Consider the following 27,728-nt stretch of genomic DNA (forward strand, 5'->3'; position numbering starts at 1 on the left):
AAAACCACAGCTGACATCACATGTTGCTGACAATAGTCATACTCCAAGCAGGGTTTGACTGGAGACCTCCAGAAGACCCTGCCACTGGCACTGCTAGGATGTTGTGATATATTTAACAAAAAGCTAGTTATGATGCTTTGCAGGAAACGAGCTGAAACATGCTCCACCGACCTCACAGAAAAGCTACAGTTTATGTAGAGTTGCTCCAAGTGAAGACAACGTGTAGCCAGACCTCCAAGGGGCATGAATACAAACATAGGCCTCGCTGCCCCGCAGCAGCTCGCTGCTGCCGCTTACCCCCTCTGCTACAGGCGAGCGCATCTGGGGGCTTCTACACCGACCGTTTCAGCATGCTGCCACCGGGCACCATGTAGGAGAGCCAGCCAAGGTGGGATGCGCTCACAAGCGCCGGCCGGAGCGGCGCGGGCTCGGGGGACACGGGCGGGAAGCCGGAGCGGGAGGCTGGGGACGGGAGGGGGATGCCGAAGCCGGGTAGCGGTGGGGGTCTTGCTGGCGCTCCCGGCGGAGGCGGGCGGGGCGCGGGGCTCGGGGCCGCCCCCGGCGGGCGGAGCCGCCACCACCCCCGCCCCGTCCCCCGTCGGCGGCGCGGCACGGGGCGGGCGGCGCTCCCCGCCAGCGCAGCGGTATGAAGGAGCCGTCGCTGCCCGGCACCTCGCTGCAGCGGGCCTGCCGCCTCCTCGTCGCCTTCTGTGCCCTCCACCTCTCGGCCACGCTGCTCTACTACCTGGCGGGCAGCGCTCTGGGGCCGCCGGGCAGCCCCGAGCCGCCGCCGCGCCGCCCGCCGCCCGCCAACCTCTCGCTGCCGCTCTCCCGCCCGTCGCCGCCCGCCTCCCGGGCCCGGTCCCTGCCCGCCGAGCCGCCGCCGGGCCCCTGCCCCGAGCCCTCCCCGCTGCTCGGTAAGTGCCGTCCCGGCAGGGTTTCGGGATAACGGGCAGGGGCCCTGCCGCCCCGGGGGAGAAGGCGCGGGCGGGCGCCGCCGGGTCCCCCTGCGCCCGTGGGTGCCTCTCCCGCACTCTCACAATGTGAGCGGGCGCGGTGTGACAGCGGCGAGGCTGCTCTCGCGTGTGCCGCCGGAGGAGGGGGATTGTGGGAGAATCCCCGGGGAGCCGGTGCGCAGGGGAGCGCGGCGCGGATGCTGCCGCAGGCACGGCAGCGGCGAGCGGAGCCTCTTTGCTCTCGGGAAGCGCTCCCACCCCGCCCGGCTAGGTTTCTTTCTGGTTGTCGTCGAAGTTGGGTAATTTCCTCTCGGAACTCTACCCAAAATGCTCCTCTTGCGCAACGCCAAGCTCAGGAGGGCTTTTTGCGATGTGCAGGCTTTTCGCAGCTTTTCTCTGTCCGCGGACCTGCTGAATGAGCCGCACGGCTTTCAAATGAGCTGTGAGGCAGGGTCATGAGTACAGTTATTATGTATCCCAGCGGCGCTTTCCACTGGATATATTTGGTCCTGTGATGCAGTAGCGTGATACGTGGCAGCCTGGCGAGTGTTTTATCTGCACTGGAGCTGTGCTCCCCATAGGCCTTTTCCACGACCGCTTGGGTGCTGGAATGCTGGCAGGATCTCGGCGGGTTTGCAGCTTGCTGGTGGTTTCATTTTTACTATGTGATGACCTGGAGCTGTTTTGATCTGCTGGCTTTGTGACAAGGCAGAGTTGGGGACAAGGGGAATTTCAGATTTTTTTCGTACCCTTAAAAGACTCTCCCACCCAACCTGTTGCTTGTAACTGCTGCTCCTTGAACAGACACTCCTGTGCTGTAGGTAGGGTTGATACCATGACCTGCTGGCATCCCAGTTGACAGTAGCCTGGCCACACCTTGGGCCCTTGAGCCTGGGGATAATCTCCCTCATCCATCAAGTGTGCCGTTTCAGCATAGGTACCTCTGTTACCAGAGATCACAACAGGGGAAGAGACTTCAGAGAAGCTACCTGTGGTTTTCTGTTTACAGAATGAACAAAAAAATTCGTCGTTTCTCTCGGTGCTTGCTGGTCAACCCTTTATGGATCAATGCATCTGAATTACAAAGGACTGTTTTGTTATTTTAGGAAGGTGGTTTTGAGATCACTAAAAGAAACTGTTGTGTGTTTAGTGTTGTTGTTTTTGATTAGTATCTTTCGCTTTTTTTCTCCTACGTCACTTATGTTGAAAGTGGCTGTGTAAGCTTGTCCTTGGAGGGAGAGTGGATGTGGGAACCCTTTATGAATACTGCTTTGCTTTGAATAGTCTCTACTTAGTCTGATCCTGTCAGGAGTGAGTCATGTGGTTTGGAAATGCCTGGAGTTCAGAGAAATGCTCTTAGTGACTCCAAGATTCGAAGTGTTTTTGGAGTTAGTTGCTGAAGGATCATTTAAGATATTTTAAATCATCTTTGTAACATCTTCAGTGCCGTTCACTGAATCTGCCAAAGGCCATATGAGGCTGCTGGTGGTGGTTACAGATGGTCGAGAGAGCTACAGGGCCACGGAAGAAGTAGCTCTTTACAACAGAGCAGGCAAACGTTTTCTAGCTGTGTTAACTTCAGTACTTGTGGGGTGGTGCAGTCACATGCAGCCTGGCACCGTCACAGCATCAAGATTTATAGCCAGCGTATAAGTGAGATACTGTTTGTTCTTTCTTTTTTTGCTCTGTTCTTTTCAGATTTTGGTAGCAAACAGCATTTGTTAAACAATTGTATCATGCCTCTCATGTTGGTAAGAGTTGAGTCTGCCCTAATCAGCATCTCATGTGTCCCAAAGGCCACTGTGAGGAATAGAGGGTGTGCACTTTGTAGGCACTTCTGACATGTAATTTCCTCACCCAGAACTCAGAAATATTCCTTTTTGAGCTCAAAACTCACTTATCAATATGAACATAAAAAGCAGGAATTACCCTGTGAGTCCTGTATTCCAAAGGCATGGGAAGTGTTCTGATGAGAACAGGTAGCTCCAAAAACTCAGTTTCCTCAATAAACCGACATTTATTGCAACATACATGATTCTGGCTTTTTTAACTTCCTGCTTGCCCCTCCCACATCATTGTTGGGAAGCATGTGATGACTCACACAGGATATGTGTGACTGAACTGCTCAGGCTTTTTGAATGGTAAAATAGCCAGGTACTCATTTCAGAGGCCCACAGTTTTCTTCCTAGCAGTTTCTAGAGAGTAGTTTACAATCCCTGCTGTCTGGCTCTGCAACAAATGCATTAGCTAAATGAGGTTTAATCTCTTACAATAAGCTGCCAAATTTTAAATGTGCTTTTATGGTTCACTTGCTATTATTTATAATTTAAAAGAATAAATCAGGAGTGGTGTAATACTATAATTCAGCTTTGAGCTGAAAGTCCTTAAAAGCTATGCAATTCTTTAATACAAGGCAATATAAGCATTTTGGATTTATGCTCCAGTTTAAAACTGCATGCTAATGAGTATCTTAAATGGGGTATCAGGAAACAGAACCTGTTTGCTGCAGTAAAATCTCAAGAATTCCAAGAAATTCTGGTTTCTCTGGGAAGCCCAAAAGCAAGTATATCCAGGTATTTCCTGCAGGTGTCCATTCCCCAAATTGTTACATTCTTTAGGAGATGCTGAACAGTATTGTGGTATTGGTTTTCGGGGTTTTTTTGTTTGTTTGTTTGTTTGTTTTTGTTTGTTTGTTTTTTAATTAAAAAATTGCTCTCTAGAAGTAGTATGTGTGTTGGCCTACACACTTTCAAAACAGTCAAATGTGTTTCTTCTACAATTTCCATGTGTTTTTTGTACTTTGGTGTTGGGGGTAGTTACATGCCTGCTGGTTTAAGGAGGATATGCACCAAGGGTCAAATTCTTCAGCTGAAAGTTCCCTTTCCAAAAGAGCTCATTTTAAAGCAGTAGAAGTCTGCAAAGCAGAATTTCATAGACAGGCTTATCTGTATTTCAGGGATGCAATTTTCAAGTCCTGCCCAGGTGAGTGCATGTATTTATGGAGGTTATTTTAGAGTACAGCTGTCTCCTTAGCCAGTTCTACCCCCATTTAGACACCGGGAGTGGCTGGGATGGCAAACATAAAACATGCGCTCTTGCCCTTTTTGCCGTGAGCATCTTCTGGGAAAGTTTACCCAAGTGTGCTAAATGTTGCAGTCATGTGTCTGTCTTAATAGCTTTTCATGCCCAGATATAAAATTAGAAAACTGATAACTATGTACACTAGCAATAAACAAATATTCACAACACGAAAGTGTAGGTTAAAGTATGAACCAGTGAATTGTCCAAAGGACAAACCAATAGAGATGTACACATTTTCGCTAAGGTTTAGAAATGGCTGTTTCCTGGGATACCCTAGAATGGATTGGATTGGATTCAAAGGGACCTTAAAGATCATTTAATCCCGACTCCCTGGTGTGGGCATGCACACCTTTTCCTAGACCAGGTCATCCAACTTGGCATTGAACAAACAATTCCAGGAAAGGAGCATCCACAACTTCCCTGGGCAACCTGTTCCAGTACCTTATCACTCTCACAGTAAAGATTTTTTTCCTAACATCTCATCTAAACCTGCTGCACTTAAAAGCCATTGCCCCTTATTCTGTCACTACCTTGTCAAAAGTCCCTCTCCAGCTTTGTTTTCTCCCTAGAGCCTTGTCCTCTCCAAGCTGAACAGTCCCAACTCTCTCAGCCTGCCTTCACAGAGAAAGTGCTCCATCCCTCTAATCATCTCAACTCCAGCAGTTCCATGATGTTCCTGTGCTGGGACCCCAGAGCTGGATGCAGGGTTCCAGGTGGGCTCTCACCAGAGCAGAGCAGAGGGGCAGAATTCCCTCCCTCCCCTGCTGCCCACACTGCTTTGGATGCAGCCCAGGACACGTTTGTCTTTCTGGGCCGAGAGTGCCCATGGCTGGGTCATGTCCAGCCTCTCACCCACCAGCACCCCTAAGTCCTTCTGCTCAGGGTTCTTGGGCATACAAGGAAAAGAACTGTTTCTCCAAGATGTCAGAGTTCTGGATATAAGTTTGTGCTTCCCACTTCCGTGTTAATGAGGCATGTTTTAAAAAAACAAGGATTGAAAGAAAAAAACTCCTTTGGGCAGCTGTCACTCAGGGAGGAGAGGACCTATTACACAGGCTATTTCTTCACTGCACTGCTCTGATACCTGTGTAGTCAGTACAAGCAGATGCTTCAAACTGTTGATGCTGAAGATAAGTGATGAGGGTTTTCTGATGCTTTGAGGTAGTCTGTAAAATCAGCAGTGATGGTTAGTGTCTGTATTGCAGAAATGTTTAGAGGTTATGCGCTGCCTGAGATGGAAAAAAATAATATAGTTTGAGGTCCTGTATATGTGGACATCTTGTGGGCAGAGGTAGAAGATGTTTTACTGCTGGCAGAATCCTAGCAGGACAAAATTGGGGCAAGAGGGTGAAAACCTAAGAGATGATAAACCCACCATTTTTTAGGAAGAATTCTATGCTGACAGTGCTGGAGGGATTTGGGAGGTTTAGCATGCCTGGGATCTGGTCATCCTGTCACATTGGCCACCTGCAGTCATAGGCTCTCATCTTGCTCTGGGTAGTTTCTACCCCAGGAATTAGAAGCCTCTGAATTTGTGGGGTCACTTGCAATACCAGGCAGTGGAGAAAACATTTGCTTTACATGTAGCATCTCCCTTTCCTCTCTCATCTGGACCTGCCTTTTTCTAACCTTTTTTTATATAGCCAGTCTCTGCTCCTTCCTGCCTGCCTGGGTGCTTGGAGGCATTGCTTTGCTTACAGACACAAGCTGGAGTTGTGTAGTGTCCCTCTACTGCCTTCTTTTGAAAAAGTAAAACAGAAATTCAGGGCAGAGCATGGAGAGGGCAGGGGGAGGAGGAGATAACACATGAATCAGTTTGCTCAAATTTAAGCTTTCTTGGCTTCAAAAGAGGGTTTGAAAAACTGTTAAACTTCTCCAAAGAATATGCTTAAGATGTTTGGCAGGAAGCAGATGTGTGATCCTGGCAACACCACCGACAACTCCACAGCTATCGATCTGTGTGACTGGGAGCACATCATACCTCTGAAGGACAGGCTTCCTTGGCAGGCAGGGAGCAGCTTCTGTGAGGAAAATATCCCTAGCATCCTCTTATCTGGTCAAAGTGGAGGTCAAGGAGTGTTAATTAGGCTCTCACAGTAACTTGGAAAGATACTGTGCTGTGCTGGGGAGCAGCTGTTTCAGGGACAAAGCACAACAGACGGAGGAGAAAAGGAAAGTTTTCTGTCTCATGCATGTAGTGTTTTATGACATACTTTTTTCTCTGCCAGCATTGATCTGAAGCAATAGCTAGTTTCTTTGGAAACTGGGCCAAGTTTGTGTTTGGAAAGAGACAGATAACTTGCAGCTTCCAAAACTGCACTTGGACGCAGAATTCAGTTAAGCTCACTTTCCTCCTCTGGTGTGGAGCATCTTAGTCTGACTTCATTCGGCAGACAGGGAGCATTGTCCCTGTCTTGAGGGCCATACTCATCCCAAAGGGCAGGGTGCTGGAGGTGCACAGTCCTCAGTAGGGAGCTACTCTAGGTCTGATGGCCTCACATACAAGCAGGAGGTGCTGGGCTCCACGGCTCACCTTCTTTCCTCACCAGAGGACACTACTCTCCAGCCAGCCACGGCTCTGCTCCCTCTTGCACACCCTTCTCTGCAGGGCAGAAGGGGAATTTGGTTCTGGGGACAAATCCAGCCAGTCCACAGCAATACTGCAGTGAGGGGGTCAAAGATTTGGGGTGTTGGAGCATGTGGATGGAGCAGTGTCAATGTTCAGCTTGCTCCTACAGGCTTCCAGCTGAAGTGCAGGGAGCTTGGGGCAGTCCCCAAGCCTCTGCACATGTTTGTCTGAAAGAGTTGCTTTTGTCACCTCCCCCATCGGGGCTATCACTGGATTTGCTTTGAAGGCAAAGAGACAAGTTACCTGCAAACCTGTCTTGCTGAATCTGGAAGTGGCCCTGTAAAGGCCTTTACGGGATGGGTCCGCACAAACCTTTGTGCTCTTGGGCAGTGCACGAAGCAGCAGCCATCTCTGCAGGCATGCAATGCCCTCCTGCTGTCCTGGCCTCCTGCGCTCCCTGACGCCAGCAGCAACCCGTGCTTTTGGGGTGCACAAGCCCTGGCAGAGTTTCAGCCAGACAGACATACCTCCACCCCACCTGGCACTCAGCACTCTCCCACCTATCTGGGGAGTGCACCCCAGCCCCGGGGCAGTGTTGGAATCCAGGTGCACATGCCACAGGAAGGATGGGATGGGGCACAGCGAGAGCGGCTGCGTGGATTGCCTGATGATTTGGGGCTGCCAGTGGCAGAGACATGCCTGAGATGCCACTCGACCTGGGAGGTCTCCTGTCCACACATCCCATCCTGCTGTGTAGTGGGGGGTTTATGGCTGATGGCTGCTCAGCCTTTTTCTGATCCATGTTTGTTTGTTTGTTTGTAGTTTGCTGTTAAGAGAGCCTGGAATTTAATTTTGTGGTGAGTGGGAACAGCTAATAACATGCAGATTGCCTGGCTCAAAGGGAGACAGTTCAAAGCCGGCTCAGTAAGCATGCACTGGATTTGAGCCACCAAGGAGGACTTTGCTTCTCTCCCAGAAGTACCTTCTATCAACGAGACTATCTCCCTTTTTTTTTTAATTTTGTTCTAAAGATGCCACGTGCTAGTGTCAGTGCTGGTGATTGGGTTAAGAAACTTTTTTCTCTGGCTGTAATTGCTGAATTAATCAAGCAGACCCAATGTAGCCAGCACATGTGATGCATCCTCATTTTTTTCAGCCTGTTTTCCTTTGGGGTCCACAGTTGCAGATGCCAGACCATGTGCAAGCCTGCCCAGGACAGGAAATAAGCCCATGTAGCAGGCTTCCCTTGCCTTGGTGTAGCTAACATCTGTGGGGGTATGCAACTTCACAAGTGTAGATCCAAATGTAGAGCCAAAATGTAGAGCCAAATGTAGAGCCAAATGAAGTGTATCCCAGCCTTTGGGAGGGCATATTTTTTTGTGACGAGGATATTTCTAGAAAGACTCAAGGAGTTTTTTCTTTAAACTCTCCTAGGGAAGCAACAGCTGCAGTTAGCAAGAGGCAGCAGCTGCCAGCCAGTTGGCCATTTTGACCCGTGAGTTGCATGCTAGGAATGGCTGCTTCGGAGACCCAGATGGGCAAGGGATATGGGGGCTGCCCCGTCCCCCCACCATGGGCCTGAGCCATGACTTGAGTCTGTCTGGTGCCATCTGAAAAGCTGCTGGCACAGCTCTGAAGTTTAGCTGATGGGAAATTATTTTAATTACCTTAAGAGGAAATTACTGCTTTGCAGAACTGAGGGATGCATCTGCCTGCCTGCCCTGGAGCTGACATGTGGGGCTGGGGTCCAGCCTTGCTTCAGAGCCTGGGGTGGGGGAACTTGTTCTCACATTGTCTGAGGTGGAGCTGATACTGTTTTTCCCAGCCAAGGCAGGCTTGGTGTGGCTGACGGGCCATTCCTTCCCTTTTCTGTTGGGCCCCTCCAAAGAGAGGGTTGTTTGTTTTGGTTTTTTTTTTTCTCTCTTGCAAGCTCTGCTTCTCTTTTCCAGCTTTTCTTTCACATGAGGATTGTTTGAGTGTGGCAGTGCGGGTGTGCACGCGACTCAGTGGATGGATAGCAGCATCCAGCTCTCAGCCAGAGTGATGGAAATGTTCTTTTTAGCTCTATTCGGGGAGAGCCTTTTTCCAACTTCTGCTATCAGTTTTTGCTTTCATTTTCACTAAACTAAATGTCTGAGATTGATGCCTGGCTTAAAGCATGCAGGTGGATTTTGCTTGTTTTCCCAGTGAAGCTCTCAGGAGGGTGATTCAGATGGCTGGATCACTCTTCAAGCCTGTCCAAGAGACTAGTTTTCCTCCTTCCTATTTCCTTCTCCCAGGGCAGCACTGCCTTCCTGAAGAATAGGGTTCCCACGGTCTGTCCTGCCTGAGCCCCCCAGGTCTGCCCTTTGTGGCAGCAGCCCTGTTTTGTATCACCTGTTCCCACCTTCTTGGATGGAGTGTGGTGTCGTCCCATTTGTAGCCCCTATAGAGATGCACGAATACACTTCTGGCCCTGCAAGGCATTGCTGCCTGAGTTTTCCCAACACTTCTAGTATTGGAAAGGTGTTCCTAGGAGCCTCCTGAGATCACTCTCTTTGGTCTAGGGAGGCTAGAGCAGTCTCTAGATTTATTTTAACATCAGGCTGAGTGGATTCTGGGCTGCTTATGTGAGGGTCCTCTCATTTTGGCTTAGCAGGATGAGCACCAGGAAGGCTGTGTGCTGGCAGCCTCAGATGGCAGGAGGTTTAGTTGTTGTGGCAGGCATGGCCATTGGGAAGTGGGGATGGGAAAATCACTGGCACTGTGGGACAGGCTCCTGGTGATTCAGCACTGAGCTGCCTCTGCTTTTTGCAAGCCTCGCTTTTTGCTTTGTGTAAGAAGCTGTGCCCCTGGCTTTTCCTGTACACCTTCCCTGGGAGCAGAAATGCTTCTGGGGGTCAGAGGTGAGGGGCAGGAGTGGGTTTTTTTTGGTGTATCTTTCTCTTCCCCTGCCATTGCCAGCTAAAGCCTCCTTTTACAAACTCTGAAATGTTTTGATGTGATGCTGTGCTTTTGTGGTTTTTTTTTCTTGCAAGATTCCTGCAGTTGCTTATTTATGTTTTTGAGGTTTTCTTTTGCTAAAAATACACAGTGGAGGTTCATGAAGCTGCTGTGTTAGAGCTTTGTGATGCTGAACCCAACAGGCATCTGCCTACAGATGCTGGGCTGCATGGGTGACCAGAGTTGCAAGTCCACACAGCACTGTCATGCCTGACTGTTTTTAGAAGGACTCATACAGTGATTCCTATGTCAGGCAATCAGCTTGAACAGAATCAGAAATTATTCAGATGGAGTGAATCGAGCTGGAAAGTTTACCTAGTAAACATAGATTGGGACAGGTTTTGACAGGTGGGACAGCACTTGCAGCAGACTTTGCACGTTTTCTTGGCATTGCAGATTACATCCTGAGTCAGCATCCTTGGGAAACAGCAGCCCTAGGGCTGCTTCCTATCCAGGTAGTCAAATTTCAGTGAAAATTATTTAAAGCTAGTAGCTGGAACTATGACTCTATTAACCAGTTGGAAGGCCTGTTTGTTTGTGGATTTGGCTTTAGCCTTGTCCTGCTTGGGAAGTGAACTGGAAGTGTCAATTTGCAGTATGTTGCTGCTGCTCTGTGTCAGCCACATGGCTTTATGAAGTCAAATTTGTTTTAGTCATTCTGTATTTCAAAACAGCCTATTCAGCTTTTTTTCTGGTTTTGTATTTGGTGATTGTATTAACCGAGTGTTTTGCGTCCAGCCTGTCTCAGAGGTGCCTGTCTTGCCACACATGGATGGCACTGGTGCCTGGGGACTTCTCACTGACCTACATGTTGGCTGCATCCATTAGGGCAGTATTTGTTAGAAGGAGTGCTGCCCTTAAAACTGATGCATTAAGCAGGAGGTTGGAGCAGTAGAGATTGTTTCTCACTAATGTCCTTCAAGACTATGAAACTGTTAAATCTCTGCCTTCTGCAGCTGTTTTTTTACAATGAATATCCTTTCTGCTCCCATCTTTTCCTTGCCAATGTTCCAGTCTCCATAAGGCAAGCCAGAGTGAGTGCTGGCAGGATGAATGGTCTATGTTTCACCTTGGGGGGCTGCTGGATGCCAGCCAGCAAAATGCTGTTTGCAGTTCCATATGCTTGTGGCTGTCCTTGCCCAGCTGGAACTCACAAGTTACCAGTGGGAGATTTCGTCTGTAAGTTCACCTAAATGGCAGACTTTCATTTCCTCCTGCCTTACTCTGAGTGGGTTTGAGACATTAAAAGAACCTTTGTTTGTTAAACTAGAAAGCATTCTCCAGTCTGATGGGCTCACAGTCACTTCTTGGGATCAGCAACTGGGAGAAGAGTCCAGTAACTGGGAACACAGAGCCCAGCTTGTCCCAACAGGAACAGGCTTGTTTGATGGGACAGCAGCCACACCCAGTGCCTGGCAATGGACTAGGCTGGCGGGGCCCTGTGAGAGGGTAGTTGCTTCTGCCCCTCTGCTTCCTGCAGCATCCCAACAGGTTCTGCTGCTGGTCCAAGAAGGATGGGAAAATAAAGTCCCTGAACACAGATGCCCAACATAATTGCGTTTGCTGGCTGTGACTGGTTAGGTGAACCATGCCCAGTGCAATGCCCTCTGCTGTTTTCAAATCACAAAAGTGTAGCATCATCCTAGCTCTGAGTACTAATCTCCTAATGGATGTGACACTGATGGCCACAGGGACGGCTGGGGGAAGTGGGTGTGCAAGTGGGCTGGGGCCAGAGGCTGTTTTGGAAAAATGCTTGCCACCATGGTGTGGAAGCAGGCCTCAAATCCAGCGGAAACATGCAATGTACTGCCTCCCCCTCCTGCCACCTCTGGCCTTATTGATATGATGCCTGTCCCACAGGCACGAGGGTGGCTGTGCCTGGCCCCTGATCCTGTCACCACTGAGCCCCAGTCCCGGTAATTCCACTCCGTGTTCCTTCCTGCCCCAGTTCCTCCAATTTTTGCCTCTTCCTCCTGCTGCAGAGCACTTTCTGAGCTCTCCCTGCAAGCCACATTTAGACTTCAGAGTAGAGAGGCTTCGGCCCACAGGACCCAACTTGTACCATGGGGCAGAGAGGGTGCAGAACTGGGCACAGGTGTCAGCAGTACTGGGAATTGCTGGAGTGCTGGGAGCGTGGGCAGACTGGTCCCAGTGCCCCCAGAGTCTGAGAAATCACTGCCTTCTCCTCACTTTAGAGGGGAACTTGCCCATTTAACCAGTGCAAAATGCAGACATCAGGAGATCCCTTTGCATCCTGTGACTATGTAGCTGCTCTGCAGCAAAGCTTCCCTGCTGCCTCTGGAGGTACACCGAGCATCTCTGCCAGCTTGGCCAGTCTCCTCTTAGTTCTCTTCAGTGTGAGCGACCACAGGTTAGTGAAGCAGCACAACCAAACTACAGTTGCTTCTTCTAAATAACCAAGAATGAGCCATGAGTCTGGAGAATTATTTCTGCTTTTTTTACTAGTCGGAAATTGTGGAATGCACAAGGTTGGTTGTGATGGCTGCTGCCTTTTTGAGCTCCATAAGTCACTTGTGCTCGTTCTCAAGGGGCACCTCCAGGGCTGTGTACCCTGCCTTGGGGACCTGGGGGTCCCTGCAACAAATGTGAGGCAGTAGCATTTGTGAGGTAGGACACTCAAACACATTCAAATGCAGGAGAAGGGGATGGTACAGCAGCCAAATCCTTAAGAGGTGATCCTCAGACTGGTATTTATGGTTGATGCTTTATGCCTTGTGCAGGGGGCTCTCAGCAACCCCCCCACTGCAGAGTTTGTGCCAAGTGTAGTTTGTTGACTGGCTGGTGCTGGATGCAGGACGTGGCAGCAGGAATGGCCTTTCCTTGGGCTTTTGTGGTGAATCGCTCCATTGATGCTGTAGAAGCTGGAAGCAAATAGAAGGGCAACCCTGGCCATTCTGAAAGGGTTTCTCTGATGCCATCCAGACTTCTCACTTTTAACCTGGTTTTGACACATTGTTTCAGTGGTTTCAAAACCTGCCGCTTTTGAAACCATCTGGGGGAATTGCCAACCGGAATGCAAATCTGGATATGGGGGTTTTTAGCATTTCTAGAACAGAACTTCTAATAAATAAATGACATGTCTACGGAACACTGAAAATATCTCTAAGAAAAAAACAGGAAGGGGATTTTATTCACTTTGCATGTGACTAGCCATAGGTGATTTTGTTGGTAGGAGAACAGAACTATTTTTGAAGTGCTTGACTCTTGGGCTGCCTGAGGTAGGTGAGAGCCCAGAGGGCAGTACTTCAGGCTGGTTTTGTGGTGCATGTGCCAGTGGGAACACAGCTCTTGGTTGGCCACACAGACTGCAGGATTTGCAGGTCTCAGTGTCAGTGACTCCTTTGGGTTCTGATACCAAGAGGACACATTGTTTGTGGGTTTGCTCTGACTTGGTGTGAGGTTGCTTTGGGTATGGATGGTTCAAGCTTCAGTACCTCCAAGCACTGATGGGGTTGTGTTTGCCCAAAAGCTCTGTTTCCTAAAAACCAAACTCAACCAAAACCCTAATGTTTGTAAAGGATGTATGTTCAGAGAAATAGATTGTGTGTGTTAATTTGCTTTGTGTTATGACTCTCTTCCAGTTGGTGCACTACGTGTGGAGTTCTCCCAGCCCGTAAACCTGGAAGAAGTGGCAAGAATAAACCCACAGGTCAAAGCAGGAGGTCATTTTGCTCCAAAAGACTGTATAGCCCTTCAGAAAGTAGCAATAATCATACCATTCAGGAACCGAGAGGAGCACCTGAAGTACTGGCTCTATTACCTGCACCCGATTCTCCAAAGGCAGCAACTAGATTATGGAGTATATGTTATCAACCAGGTAAGATGCTAGAGATAAGCTTTTACACAGCTGTCACAACAGTGCCTGTGCCCCTTAAAATAGAGGAATGGTTGCTTTACTTTGAAAAGCAATAGGCTGACAGGCAGGTTGTAAGGTTGCTTAAAAATAGAAAAAGAAAAGGAAGAAAGATTTTGCTTCAATGCTTTTGATGGAGAACCTGAGATCCCCACTTCTGCTCAGGTACAATTCAATCTTAAGAGTTTCTGCTTAAAGAAACCACTTGGTGAGGAGGAAAGAATTCCTAATAGCACAACCCAATTAATTATCTCTTTCCAAATGTCTTTTTTTCCCAACTGCTGCAGGAATGGCATTAAGAGATTTTTAAGGTGACAAGTTGGAAGGTAGTGCCTAATTTGTTAGTAGATGTGCCATAAATGTGTAGGATTTCACTTTATCAAGCACCTTCTGTTCAAGCTAGTGCACAAAGTCAGGATGGAGAAAACAAAGCTGTGGTAGTGGGGCAGGTAAGTGGTTGCCTTCAGGAGAATAGAAAAGAAACAAGCAATCATGGGGAAGTTCTTGGAGGTTTTGGTTTTGGGGCTTTTTTTTCTTGCTATCTTTTGGCCTTCAATCTGCCTTTAAGAAAAAGAAAAGCATAAAAATGCACATTTCGCTCAGGACAAGCTGTCTTAATTTATAGCATAATGGTGTTTAAATAAGTGAGTGTTGTTCGCCCTTGGAAAGGCTTAAAATGTGCTGGCATTTTTACAGGCTGCAGGGTGAAAGGGCAGATGCAATTCTGAGAGCCTCAGCAGAGACCACCTTCTGGACAATTGCACTGCAGTTTCTCTCTTGGATATGTATTTTTATCCTCTTTTCTCAGCTCAGTAAGAACTGAGATGAAATAACATGCTTCTTTAAGTGTTAACTCCTTAAACTTCTGCTTGGATCAGCTGGTGTGTTTGGGCATATCAAACACCATGAATATTTAAAATGGTCACCCAAGTGATGAATTTCACCACAGACTTGAAAGTAGGGGCAGACTTATCCTGAGAGAGAAAACTGATACTCCATTACTACAATTTCTCTTGCTTTGCTCATTTCCAGGGTGCCAGAGATCAGGACAAAAGAGATTTCTGGGTAATTAGCAGTAGTTCCCTGGCACGGCAGCCAAGATGGTTCGGTGCCTGCCTCTGACTGTGCTTGTGACCTGGCAGCCACATTGCTGAGGACACAAGGCATTTCTGCAGCATGTGGACTGGCATGCTGTGCCCTAAAATTGAGCCCTGTAAGGAAACCTATCCTGTGTAAAGCAAGGAGCAGATGGTGCCGCTGTGGTGCAGCGGTGCAGGGCCAGCTGCAGCCCTCCATGCTTTGGGCTGTGTTTCCTTGCACATGCAGCATTTGCCCATGTGAGTTACCACAGGGCTGGCTGAGCCACAGACACTGCTGGTCAGGGGGTGCAGGTGGTGCCTCCCTGCTCTGAGCACAGCTTGGAAACGGGAGGGTGGTGTGGCATCCAGCAGTGGTCCTGCGGTGGGGGCTGCTGCTTTCCCAGGCAGCAGGTGTAGTCACCTGCCAGCTGTGAGAGCTGCCCGCATGTGGTCTGGGGCATTGCTTGTGAGAGAGCAACCGCCTCCATTGTGAAGAGCTGGCAGTGCAGCTGGCAGGGGTGTTTCCCCATCGGTGGTGTTCCAGGGAGAGGAAAGCAGTGCTGGTGCCCCTAAAGGCAGGCAGTGTCTGAAGCCTGATTGGAGTCCCTGCTGCTGCTGTGATGGTGCATGCTGGCTTGCATTGCCCTGTGTTGCTGGCTACTCCTCTTCTGTGGTCCTGTTCTCTAGCACTAGGGCTGTGTCCTTTACAGTTAACTCTCACAGAAGTATATATGCCATACTACAAGTATATATGGCAGGTATGTATGCCCTGGCCACACCCAGCAGATATAGGTTAGCAAGTTAGACTACTTAATTTGTAAAATAAGTGTTCGCCTTCTGCATGCCTCTAATAAGTCATGTCTAGAAGTAGTGGAGTGGTCAGTGGTAGTAAAACCACTGGATGCATCTCCCAAGGGTGACTGGGAACACCGAATAGAGAGAGATACAGAAAATGTATTAATTCTTCCAGAAGTACAGTAGAAAACAGTCTTATTTCTCTGCTGTCTTGACAATTGCTTTTCTCTTTTTCTTGTCTGTCCTTCCCTTTGCATCTGCCCTCCTTTTTTTTTTTTTTAATTTTATTTTTCCTTCTAGTGGGGAAATATTACCTTTACTTGTTAATCCTGTCTATATCAAAGCAATCACTGAAGCAAGGAGAATTACTGTGTGATCTGGCTCTTACACGCTGCCTACATGCTCTTCTGTGCTCCGCATCTCATAGAAAGAAAGAGGAGCGCTGAGCCCTGCTACTGCTGCACTGGTAATGTCAAACTTCTTCCTTTCAGCGCAATGTGTTTCTGTCACGAATCCATTGTTTCTCCACCGTGCTGTTCTTGCATGCCTGAATGCCTCTGAGTAGGACTTGGCTGAATTCAGGGGGATGATGTTTGTAAAATGTCCAGCATGTAACAGGAGCCAGTGGAAAATAACGTATTATGTTTCACCTTGCACACTCCACCCCTAGAAAAACCCAAACCCTGTATGTTGAAGGATTTTTCAGGTAAATCTGAGATGAGGACACATGGCCGGGCATGCTCTGCCCAGGGCCCATCAATGCCGCACAGGTGACGAATTTTCAGTGCCTTCCTCAGCCTCGCTCACTCCCATTATCCATGGCTTCTCCCACACCTGTGGCCATTGCCACGTGGGTGCTCAGGTCTAGAAATTAATCTCACTGCATTTCAGCCCATGCAAATGCCCATGCAGCCAGACTAAAGTTTGGGAAAGGGAAGACTTAGCCAATTCCCTGAAAACTGGGTAGTTGTTCAACCATTTTCCACTGCCCCCTGGTGCTATTTGAAGTGTCTTGGTAGTAGTTTTCCAGAGAGTTGTGTGTGCTTGTGTGTGTGAGGTGGTTGGGGCATCACTCTTACTCGTGTTACTTTGCAGGGGGTATCAGGTATGTGGGCAAAGGAGGGAATTGTGCTCAGCTCCTGCTTACCCTTGCAGTGGCAAGGGAGGCAGGTTTCCACTGTGGCTGCTCTCTCCCACTGTCCAGTGTAATTGTGCTGAGGCCTCAAAACACCCTGTGACTGAGAAATACCAAAGTATCTCCTGATGTCTCTCTATGGCTCTGGAAATTTGTTTCTACCTGGTCAAGTCCACTGGAGGAAGGACTTCCCCATGGATATTGCCTGTGTGCTTCAGGCTATTTCAGTGTATCTATGACTTAGCCAGCAAGCTCCCATTGGAGGTGATGGCTCTCCTCGTTGGCCAGAAACATACATCCTCACTGTTACCTCCATGATATCTGAAGAGCATAGGATTCAGGAGAGAGATGCAGCCACATTTCATCTGTGCTGTCTGCAGGAGGAATCACAGAGCTGCCTCCTGTATAGACTTGGGAGGCAGAACAAAGTCAGGACATGTGGCTTCTTGCTGGTTTGCAACTCCTTTAGTATGAATAACGATTCCAAAAACCTCAATTTTTTCTGTCTAGCACTAAAAAAAGAATGCTTCTTTGGCAGGTCTGGCTGAACAAACTAGATTTAGCTAAGGTAAGGGATGGGAAGTAAAAAAGCCTGCATGTTGTTTTGCTCAGGCTGATCACTCACCTCCAGGTGCAAGCAGTGTCAGTGTCAGACCTTGGAGGACTGAGGCAGCAATTTGTTCTAGGAATGACAGAGTTAATTCAGGAGCCAGAAGCAGGTGCTGGGCACCAGCACTGAACTCAGACATGGGTTAAATTTCAGGACAAAAGAACACTGGGACAAAATTGTCAGGAAAAAGAAAATAGAAAAAATGTGCTTGGACTACATATTTTCTGTCTGAAAGCCTAGGAAAGCATGGAGGCTATGTCTAGAGCTTGACTGCATTGTCAAACTAGCAGTCCTCTGTGTGCTGCCTCGCTCTTCAGGATAATGCTCCTCTGTCCGAGCAAGTCCAAACAAATCTATTTCTTTGTGACAAATAGCATCATTCATGGGATGACAAGCTACCAGGCAGAGGTGAGGGATGGAGGTTTTTTCAGTTGTGCTTTACCTGCTTTCTCAAGGGTCACCAGCAGGTACCGCGCTCTGTGCTAACCTGGACGGAAGTTTTCACAGCTCTGGTTTGTTGTTTGGTTGTTTTTCCAGAATGTTTGGGATCAGTCAAAGATTGCAGCATGCAAGTTTTAAGAGATTTGAATCTGAGATACCACAAGCACACCAGGGTTTCCACATTGCCTTAGGTAAAGAAACAGAGCTTCTGCAAAAAGCAAAACCTCTTTTTTTTGTTCCAATATATTTTGTTAAAGCCCCACATACCTTCTGGGACAGAAAACCAGCCTCCTGCTGTCAGAGCAGTCACAGTTGGTAACAGCCTCGCAAAGTTTGCTGCATGAGCTACACTCTCACTGTAAAGTTAGTAAAAAATGGTTTGGAGAGGGTTCTTTGTTTTCTTGTATAGGTTGTATAGATTCCTTTCTTCCTAGTCTTTTGGATGCCAGAGTGTGAAGCTGTGTAGCCACTTGGGAGGAGAGTGACAATGCCCACATGAACTGTTTGTGCTGTGTCCTGTCCCTCTCCGTGCACAGGGCTCCAGTGTGAGCTCTGCCAGGGTCCTGTGGGTGAGGTGGCAGGAAGGGTCTTGCATGCTCTTGGTGCAAAACTCTCTGTGCCTTGAGATTTTTTGTGGAGAGGTTTAAAAACAACAGCTCCTTATAGCACTGCTAATCTCCATGTGTCACCCAGAAGAGTTAGAGGCTACCCAAAGGCAGTGGCTAAGTACAGCTGAGTCTCTGCTGGTAACAAAATTGGTGCCCTTTGTCTTGAATTTCATTAGGAAAAGAGCAGCCAAATGAGGCTGCTCTCCTAGACTGGCCCCAGCAGTTGCTTTGAGGTGTGAGCACGTTGCACTTTGCACCAGCACCAGGATGAGTTCCCCTCAGAACCTTGGAGCCAAGTTTGGATTTGGTGTCATGGGACCTGAGGAGTACTGGGCAGCAGCCTTTGCTGGCGAAAGAAAACCCTCCAATCTCATGACCTCAGCTGGTTCCTCTCCCCAGCCTCTTTGTTCCACTTGCCTTCATTTTCTGTACTTGAGTTTTCACTGCTCTTGCTTTATGCATGATGGTGATCATCCAGCCACCATCTTATTGTTGTGTGAACCCTTTTGTTTTGGGTGAGGATGCTGAGAATTTGCTCAGATCCTCTTCCATGAAATCTTACTCCTCCCTGTGAAGTCATTTATGCCCAAGGCAGGTGAGGAATGCTTTTGAAAACTGGTTTGACATTTGCATTTTAAAACCTTCATTTGGAATATACTTGGGGCTGTTTCAAGAACCTGCATTGGCTCTTCAGCAGCAGATCTGTTAATCAGTCTGGATTAAACAGTTACCAAAATTATTGCTTATTAGCCAGATAAAGCTGTTACAAAGAGTGTGGTATTTCAAGCTGCTGCTCCTTGGGCACAGTATTTTATCCATTTTTGATTTGCATCCCATGATGGGTGTGCGGTAGTGCAGGTTAGGGGTACAGCTTGCACAGTGGAAGAGTCCTTTGTCTTAATACTGCTCAGAGAATGTGAAGGACTAAAATTGGAATGGATTTGGCAGTCTTTGTTTCCAGACTGGCAAAAATCTTCAGTCTCTTTGAGCGATGCCCTGTGAGTTCCTTTCTACCTGTTCTGTTCCCTTGTAAGGTTTTGGGTTTGAGGCTGCTGCTGCAGAGTGGGGTCTTTGATTGGAAATCCTTACTCTCAAACCACCAGTATTCTTGGGTTTTGGGTATGATCTTTCAGCTAAAAAGCTAAAGTACTCAGCAATTTGTGAGCCTGTACTTGTGCTCAAATCCACATGTGCTTTTGAAGTGTTTTTGCCTGAAAAAGGCTGAACAGGCTCTCCTCAAGTGCTTCATTACTTGAGGAAGAAAGTGGAGATTTTCCTGCCCTGCTTTTTGCCAGTCCCTTCATTAGCTGTGCTTACCCTGGGATAAATATGCCCTGCTGTAGTGTCAGCTCTTCAAGTCCTTCCCATCATCCCATGTGAGAGCCTTCCTGATTGCATTTTCCCATCAAGGCCCCCAGGACAGATAAATAGTGGTGGAAGAACACCAACTAAGGGGATGCTGCCACTGTGGTGGCAGCATCCATCTCTCAAGCTGTAGCCCTTTCAGGAAGCAGCTCATGCTGGCCTGCCATGCAGTAACCAAAGCTGTGTGTCATAGCCATGTGCTGAGCCTGCTGCTCAGAGCCCAGGGAGCATCTTGCTCCTCTGCATTCATGGCTGCTCAGGGCTTGGCAGAGGGTCAGAGAAGAGCAGTAAAGCATCAGACCTTGGCTCCTGGTGCCATCTTGTGCTTTGCAAATCAGGTTTGGCGTGTGATCACACATTGCTCAGCAGTGGCTGTGCCACAGTCTCACAGCCATGTTGTGGCAAAGCTTAGGAGGAAGGTGCTGGCCACAGCTGGCCACAGCGAGGTTTTGGTCCATGGTCCTGGTCATGGCTGTAAGCTAAAGCACTGCCAATGTTTCTGTCTGTAGCAAGAGTCCCTTCTTCCAGAGGAGCTCAACTCTTTTTGCTTCTCTCTGCTGTTCCAGGAAGCCCCACCTGCTTGCCCTGTATAAGAAAATTCAATCCTTAAATGCCTGTGCATAGAGTGGGACATAGGGACTGCTTACTATCTTATCAAACCTGCCCTCTTGGGGGCTCCCACCAAGAGATGGGAGCTGAGTTGGGTCTAGCCTTTCCTCAGGCATTTTTCTTGCCTCCATGGTTTGCAGCTGTCTCAGGTGTCATTGTCCCACAGGCAGCATTTGGGGGTCACTGGAGGTCTGCTGCAAACATGCCATGGGTGCTGCAAAGGCAGTGCTTGAGCTCGAGCTCAGTCCATCATCAGGCATGTCAGCCCAAAGCAGCAACACTGGCATCTGGCAACAGGTAAGAAACTGCTGATGTCAACTCTCATATTTAAGTCACTTAACTGTTTTTGTTTGTTTTTAAATTAGGATGGAGAAGAAGAATTTAACCGTGCTAAACTGCTGAATATTGGATTTGCAGAGGCCTTGAAGGAATATGACTATGATTGCTTTGTGTTTAGTGATGTAGACCTCATCCCAATGGATGACAGGAACACCTACAAATGTTACAGCCAGCCACGGCACCTCTCTGTATCCATGGATAAATTTGGATTTCGGTGAGACGCCTTTTGGAGTGGCATCTGTTTCCTAATACCATTGCCAGCCTAACAGGGCAGGTGCAGTGTTATGCATCCCCGCCCACCATTGAAAGCATGGGGAAGCATCTCTCCCAAAAGCCTGTCGTAACATGCACAGCCCTGCAGGGAGCAGGTGGCTGCAGGGGAGAAAGGCAGAGAAATGCAGCTGAGCAGTTTATTAAAATTCACAGCTTCTGGAAGGTGAAACGAAGGGTGAGGAAGAGCTAAGCAGCTTTTGTTTTGCAGATGCCCACATATCCTTTCTTGTATTTCAGTCTGGAAACTGGAAGACAGCTAGTATTTCCATCCAGTCTGAAAAGTGAGACACTCTTACACAGTGAGAATTATGTGCAGCTTTAAAAAGACTGCATCAGACACTATATTAAGAGCAAGACAAAAATTTTTTGGCTGTTTGGTTTTATGCCGCTGAGAGAACTGCCCTGGTACATGAGAGCAGCACAGAGCGAAACTTCTTGCAGCATACATTTGGGTTTAGCAAGCTGTTCTGAACGAAAACATGTCTTGCTTTTCCTTTCTGTTATTTTTTTCCCTGTTCCAAATCCCTAAGGAGGAGTTTAAAAGCTCATCTATAAAGTGAAGACTGGTCATGACCCTGTGGTGGCCAGTAGTGCTAAAGCTATAGCACTGGTAGTGTTGGCAGGGTCTCTACATGTCTCCACTCCAGACCCAAGCCCTGCTTGGAGCAGGACTGCCACTGACACTGCAGCAGCTGCAGTTCTTTCTTGCACAGAGGTGAAACTTCAAACAGAAATGCACGGCCCTGGGGATTTCTCTGCTTGTTAAAGCAGAGACAGGTCTGCACTAGGTCCTGGTGATCCCTGTGTGGACCCTCTCCTTGTGCTCTGGGTCTGAATTTCATCTGTCCCCAATCTCCTGGTGAATTGTCCTGTTTCAGGTGGGAGCTGGTTGGCTTTCTGTATGCAAGATCATCCTGCCAGCTCAGTTTTGAGCTGCAAGCTTAATTTTGGGGCACTAAGGAGTGTGGAGGTGAGCGGTATAGCTGCAGGAGGAGAAGGCTCTGTGGCACATCCAATGTCTGTCTGAGCTCTTGCTACTCCTGTGGCATTCATGTCACCTTCGGTGAGGTGATATGCATTTCAGCCTGTACTTTGAGGACAGTGTAAAGCTTAGTAAAAGGCTGCAGCTACTTCCAGTTGCAAAATACTTTCAGATATATTTGGGACTGACCCTACCAGTTCTATCTCCCTCAGCTGAGTCCAGAGTACCACAACACATGGCTGCTTCCTGTGGCAGGAAGGTGCCTTGCAGTGGTGCTGGCTGTGTGTGGGCTGGGTGAAGGGCAGCAGCAAGCCCTTTTCAGGCAGGCAGGCTGCCCCTTGGCTAACACCTCTTCTCCTCTAATGTGCTCTTTTCTCTGCTTCCAGGTTGCCTTACAATCAGTATTTTGGAGGTGTGTCTGCCCTGAGCAAAGAACAGTTCACAAAGATCAATGGGTTCCCAAACAATTACTGGGGCTGGGGTGGTGAAGATGATGACATTTATAACAGGTAAATAATTTTTCCTCCTTGGCACCCTGAGGTGCATTCAGGGTGGGGATGAACACAGACCTGCTGTTCTCACCTGGGTGTGGGGGGGGACATGGGGTGTCTCCAGGCAGGAGGTGAAGGTGGTGTGTGGGCAACCTGCTGGCTCAGTGAGAGCATGTTCCTTCCTGCTGGGTTTCTCACCCATTTCTCAGCTCCCAGGGTGCAGTGGGAAGGGCCTCTAGTTGGAAAAGTCACACCCCGACCCCCTGCCATTGTTCATTCTACCCTATAGCCTCACCAGCATCCACACCAGTGCACTGGCTGGAGCAGTGTGCTTCTGGGTCTCCCAGCACTGGCTCAAAGAAGGGGATTCAGGACATGCAGCTGAAGGTGGATGAGACCTTAACCCACCTTGCCCAATGCAACCCAAGATTTGTTTGGGTCTGCAGCCTTGTAGCAGATCCCTTTGTTCCCATGAGAGTTCCATTTGTCAGACTGTCTGTATAATGCTGTGAGCCATGTAAGCTTGACTGGAAGGAAGCTGAGCAAGGCTCGGAGTGCAGGAGAGGATGAAGGTGTACTCACAGGGCAGGCTGGGAAGAGCAGGGCAAAGGACAAATATGCTACCTTACAGCTTCACATATCCACAGCATTCACTGAGAGAAATCATCATGAGGGCCTTGTATTTGGAGGCCTTCTTCATGTTTCTTGGTAACAAAACTACTCTGTGATCTTTTCTCTGAGGTTTCTGAGCTGTTCTAGGCTTCAGGAAAGGTGTTTAAAAAAAAAATGTACCTTCCTGAGGTTTTGCACTTCTGTTAAAAAACTAAGAGAGGGACAGCTTTCCAGTAGGACATTCAGAGCAAGTCCTTGCTCTGACATTCATGGCAGTCCTTTCTTTTTGGGGCACTTGGGTTTTGAGGAACAGAAGATGCTATACAGAAATGAAAAGGGAGAGGCAAAGAAGAAATCAAGTACTTTTTCATCACTGATATCCATGAAAAAACTCTGCAGGTGCTTTGTAGAGAGCATACCAACAAAGACGGGCTGCCACCTGGGACCACTGTGATTCTGACCATGTGTTTCCTTTATGCTGTTTCACAACCATTCACTTCGGTTTCCCCCACCACTGCAGCTTTCACGTCACAAGAAATAAGTGCTCCTCTGGCTCCTATCCAGATGGTTTAAAAACTAGATGACTCCCACTCTAATTTGAGTCTACAGCCTGGACCAGGGTTAATGTGGCATTGGGTGCTGTTTAAAGAAGATGGAGGTGTAAGTGAGGGTGTGGTGAACTATCTTGGTGTTGGCAGGGGGAGGTCTCTACTGTGCACAATAGTGTCTGTGTGGAAAAGGACTGGCTTTCCTTCCTTGTGTTGGCAAGCTTGGAAGTGCATTAGTAACATCCCCCCTCAAAAAAAAAAAAAAAATAGTAGGTAAAACCAGTGGTTGTTTGTGGAAGGTGCAGCAGAGCATCCCACATCCGTTGGGTGTTTAATGTACTTGCTTTATACAGGCTGGTGTTTAAAGGCATGGGGATATCCCGTCCGGATGCGGTCATTGGGAAGTGCAGAATGATCCGGCATTCCCGGGACAGGAAGAATGAACCCAACCCCGAGAGGTGCGTCTCATCCTTTCCCACAGCAGGTTTAGAGGTGCCTCCTGCTCTTGCTGCTCCAACTGCTTGGCTTTCTCTTTGCTAGGCACAAAGGTCCAATGTAGAAAGGCTGCAGCATCTCCTCACTGACTGAGCTCTCTGCTTCTGCTCTGTAGGCGGCCACCTTCCCCTTGCCAGTTTATTATCTGTTTATAGACCATTTCCCCAACATTTCACTATGGCATGAAGGCCTCTCCTCCATTTTTTTATTTCTTAAACCGAGAAAATTAGACTCTGAGCAATTGTTTCCAGCTTGTCTTTGGGATACAAACCTCTTCTCTAGTGCAGAGCTGGAAAACTACCTGTGTGATTTAAAAGCTTGGCTGCTTCTTCCTAGCTAAGATTTGACCCCATAGGGATGCACTGGCCCATTGCTCAGGCTGGCCAAATCTGGGAGTTTATAGCACCAATATTCAGGTTTTTCTTGAAACACCTGCGATGCTGACTGAGAGGTATGCAAAGATCAGATTGTTTAAACATTTTTTCCTTCTTTCTTTGTTGTCTCCACCCTCTCCCCTACTTCTTTTCCTTCCCCTCCTGCAGGTTTGACCGAATTGCTCACACACGGGAGACAATGAATTCTGATGGCTTAAATACGCTGTCCTACAAGGTGTTAAGAATTGATAAGTACCCTCTCTATACAAAGATCACAGTGGATATTGGCTCCCCCAATAGCTAACATCAGAGACACAACAGAGACTTGCCTATATTGCCCAGGATATCTGGTCTCACTGATGCGTTATATGTGCTGGTTTTATAAGAGTTGCAGTGAACCAAAAAAAAGGCCTCTTTTGGCATGCCGAAGTGTCTCCAAATTGGTTGGACAAGTGCTTTTTTAAATTTTTTTTTTTAAGTTTCAAACTTGACTTTACACAACTTTCTAGCTCTCCATTGTTTTTTAAGTCCAGAAACTGTACATACAAGTTGTAAATAGTTACTTTGCCAGAAATTGTTGAATCTGATCTATTTGCTGCAGTAGTCCCCATGTTGAATTAATTGCTGGACTCAAATTTTTCTGATTGCAACTGTGATGTATCAACAGTTACTGCCCATTATATTTGGTATTTTGAATGAGGTGTGTGCAGGCATTCTTTTCAATTCATTCCTGGTTTTACATTATGAAGGACTGTAAAATGCTGCTAAAATTGTCCAAGTTTACGCTTTGCATTAGATTTTTTTAAATGGAGACAGCATAATACAACTTTTTTCTCAGAGTGACCAAAACAAACATCTCATCTATGTGCAGAGCAGGTGTTGAACAATCAAGTCTGAATTCAATGAATGTCATTATTTCTTTTAGACTCAAAGGAAGCTTTGAGTGAGATGAGACAGTTTGCCAGAATTTGTGGGTAAGCTCCCTGCATAGGGTGGGAAGCTATACCGATGACCTCTCTAAAAACTGCTGGCTTCAGATAACCTTATTTCTGGATATGATAGAGATTATTTGCTTCAGCACAAAACCTCCTGGGATTTTTTGGGGGGTAGAAGAGTTCAGAGAGGGGTTTGTGGTGTTGATCTGTCTTTTGGATTTTTTTTTCATGAAATAAAGATTAATTTAATTGCACAAATAAATTATGGCCTTAACATTTGCTAACACTTGTTAGCAGTGGTAGGAGGTTACCATGCTATTTAAGCATTGTCTGAAGCTTCCTAAAACCAAAATTTTCTCTTGCAAGGTTGTGCATAAAACTTGAAATCTTTTATTACTTTTGTTGTCATTGTAACATTTTAATAACTTTTAAAAGTAATTTGTGTATCATAAGCAGTATATTTAATACCAGATTAAAGTAGGGTGCAGCGTAATAGGATGTGATTCAAAGCCTTCTTTATCTTTAGACTAGTAGGCTTTTTATGTGTGTCATTATATATAAGCCATGTATTTTGTTTGCTCTGTGTATTTGTCTATTAAATCTCCTGCAGTGCTGAGATATTCACAGCAGGGCTGACATCCAAATGATTTTTCTTTGCCTAAAGCCTGCTTGCAATGTGTGTCCTCTATCTGGAACCTCCCTTCTGATTGTCTCAGGCTTGAGGAGCATGCACATTCTGCAGTACTATTTTCGGTCAGTGCACCAGGCCACCACCTGTACAGACCCTGCTTTTCCTTCCCTTGACCGTGTATGTATGAAAGCCTCAAGTGCTGACACCTAGGGAGCTGGTTTAAGTAATTTAAAGCTCTTAGCCAGAACTCAGAACTTAATTCCTTCTGGTGAGTACTTTGCCACCAGCTCTGACCACAGCAATTTGCACTTCCTTGGCCTGTGCTGAAGGTTATTAAAATCAGGGACATTTTGTTGTATTGGGGATCATCTTCAGCACTGCATTTTTTTCTTTTTTTTTTTTTTCCTTTGTTTGGTTTTGTTTGTTTTTTTGTTAGATTTTTTTGAGACCTGAAGGTTTGCTGAACCCTTGCACTGCAGGGGTGGGATCCTGCAGGGACCAGGGAACACTGCATTTCTTCTTAGGCCAGCAGTGGCTCACAGGATGCATAGGGACTTTAATTTACTAGATGCCTTTTCAGTCTCACTTTGGAAAAGTCTTCACCTCCTTTGGTTCAAAGCTCTTTCTGGCTAGGCTTGCTGCTCCAGTCACAATGGGAGCTGTGGAAAGATGATCTTGCATGGAGCAGGAGCAAAGTGCAAGGAAGGAGGCTTGTGGTTAAGAGCTTATCCCTTGTGCTTATCACTGAATATTAAAAAAACCCAAACAATATAATAGTCCTTATGGCAGATCAGGCTCCAGGTCTTAAAGATGCAAGGGGGAGTACAAGATGATGTGTTTTACAGAAATCAGGTCAAATGTCTCCCTGTAAAACATTGGCATGGGTGTAGTCTGTAGCAGTAATGGAGACACAGGAAAGGATTATTTTTTATTTTTCTTATAAAGCTGCCTTAGAAGGAGGGCTCCACTTCCACAGCTAGCAGCAGATAACCAAAAACTTACCAAGGCTGCACTTGAAAATGCCATGTCTTTGCAGAGAGCACGTCAGTTTTGTGCTGAGCCTTTTGTAAGTCAGAGTTGGGATCTTCTGCTGTAGTGGTATGTGTCTGCTATCAGGTGGGTGGGGGAGATGCTGGCAGCATTCCTTGCAGTGAGATTCTTGGATGGTTAGAAAAAAGTTAGTGCAACAACACATTGTTCAGCTGTATGGTGAAATTATTCAATGTCATGGAGGTGGGATGAGTGCTTGTTTTTGGCTGTTGTGATCAAACGTTTCTACAACATGTGCCTTGAAAGAGGGAAGAAATGGAAACTGGAAAGTCAGGAAACCTGAAAACCCTTTTCAGCAGAGAGATACTAGTAGTGCAAGAAGCTGCTGCCTAGTTTCTCTTCCACTGCTAAAGCCACAAGCCATGTAAAGAACTGAAGCCACCTTTCGTAGCTCATGTTGCCCTTTGGTGCTGACCTGTGATTTCTAGATCTCATTGTCTCTGTGTAAACTATATCAGTCAAACTTATTAAATACTCTTGACTTGACCTGGCCATGAAATTTCTCTCCCTGGGATTTTCAGGGGCCACATTTACAAACACGTTGCACCAAAGCGAATTCCAACTGTGTCCTATGGTGGGTGGTGTTTTTTCCTCTCCCCTACTGGTGAAAACACTCAAAGTGATACTGATTGTAACTAATGGTTGAAACCCAGAAAAACAGCTTCAAAGAAAATGCTAATGCTTGGATTCTTTGGGATGACTGACTGCTTGTTAGCATGAGGGAGGGTCCTGATATGCTGCTTTTCCCCAGGACGCTACTTGTATACTGGACTGCCTTTGGGTTTCCTGTAGATGGTTTTGCTTTTGCATTCTTATAATTTATATATCAAGGGATGTGTAATCAAATGTGTATTCTTTACTATTGATGTCAAATAAAAATATTTTCAGTTACAA

At 47.3% G+C, this 27,728-nt stretch overlaps 1 protein-coding gene across 1 annotated transcript; it reads left to right on the top strand.

Moving 5' to 3' along the window:
• Positions 1-646: 646 nt before the first annotated feature.
• Positions 647-27,728, top strand: B4GALT1 (beta-1,4-galactosyltransferase 1). Its single transcript, XM_054003186.1, has 6 exons — positions 647-917; positions 13,191-13,426; positions 20,470-20,657; positions 22,085-22,207; positions 23,703-23,807; positions 24,387-27,728. Exons 1-6 carry the CDS (start codon positions 647-649, stop codon positions 24,520-24,522), a joined length of 1,059 nt encoding a protein of 352 aa, XP_053859161.1. The 3' UTR covers positions 24,523-27,728.

This window comes from Vidua macroura, chromosome Z (genome assembly GCF_024509145.1).
Source record: "Vidua macroura isolate BioBank_ID:100142 chromosome Z, ASM2450914v1, whole genome shotgun sequence".
Taxonomy (NCBI): domain Eukaryota; kingdom Metazoa; phylum Chordata; class Aves; order Passeriformes; family Viduidae; genus Vidua; species Vidua macroura.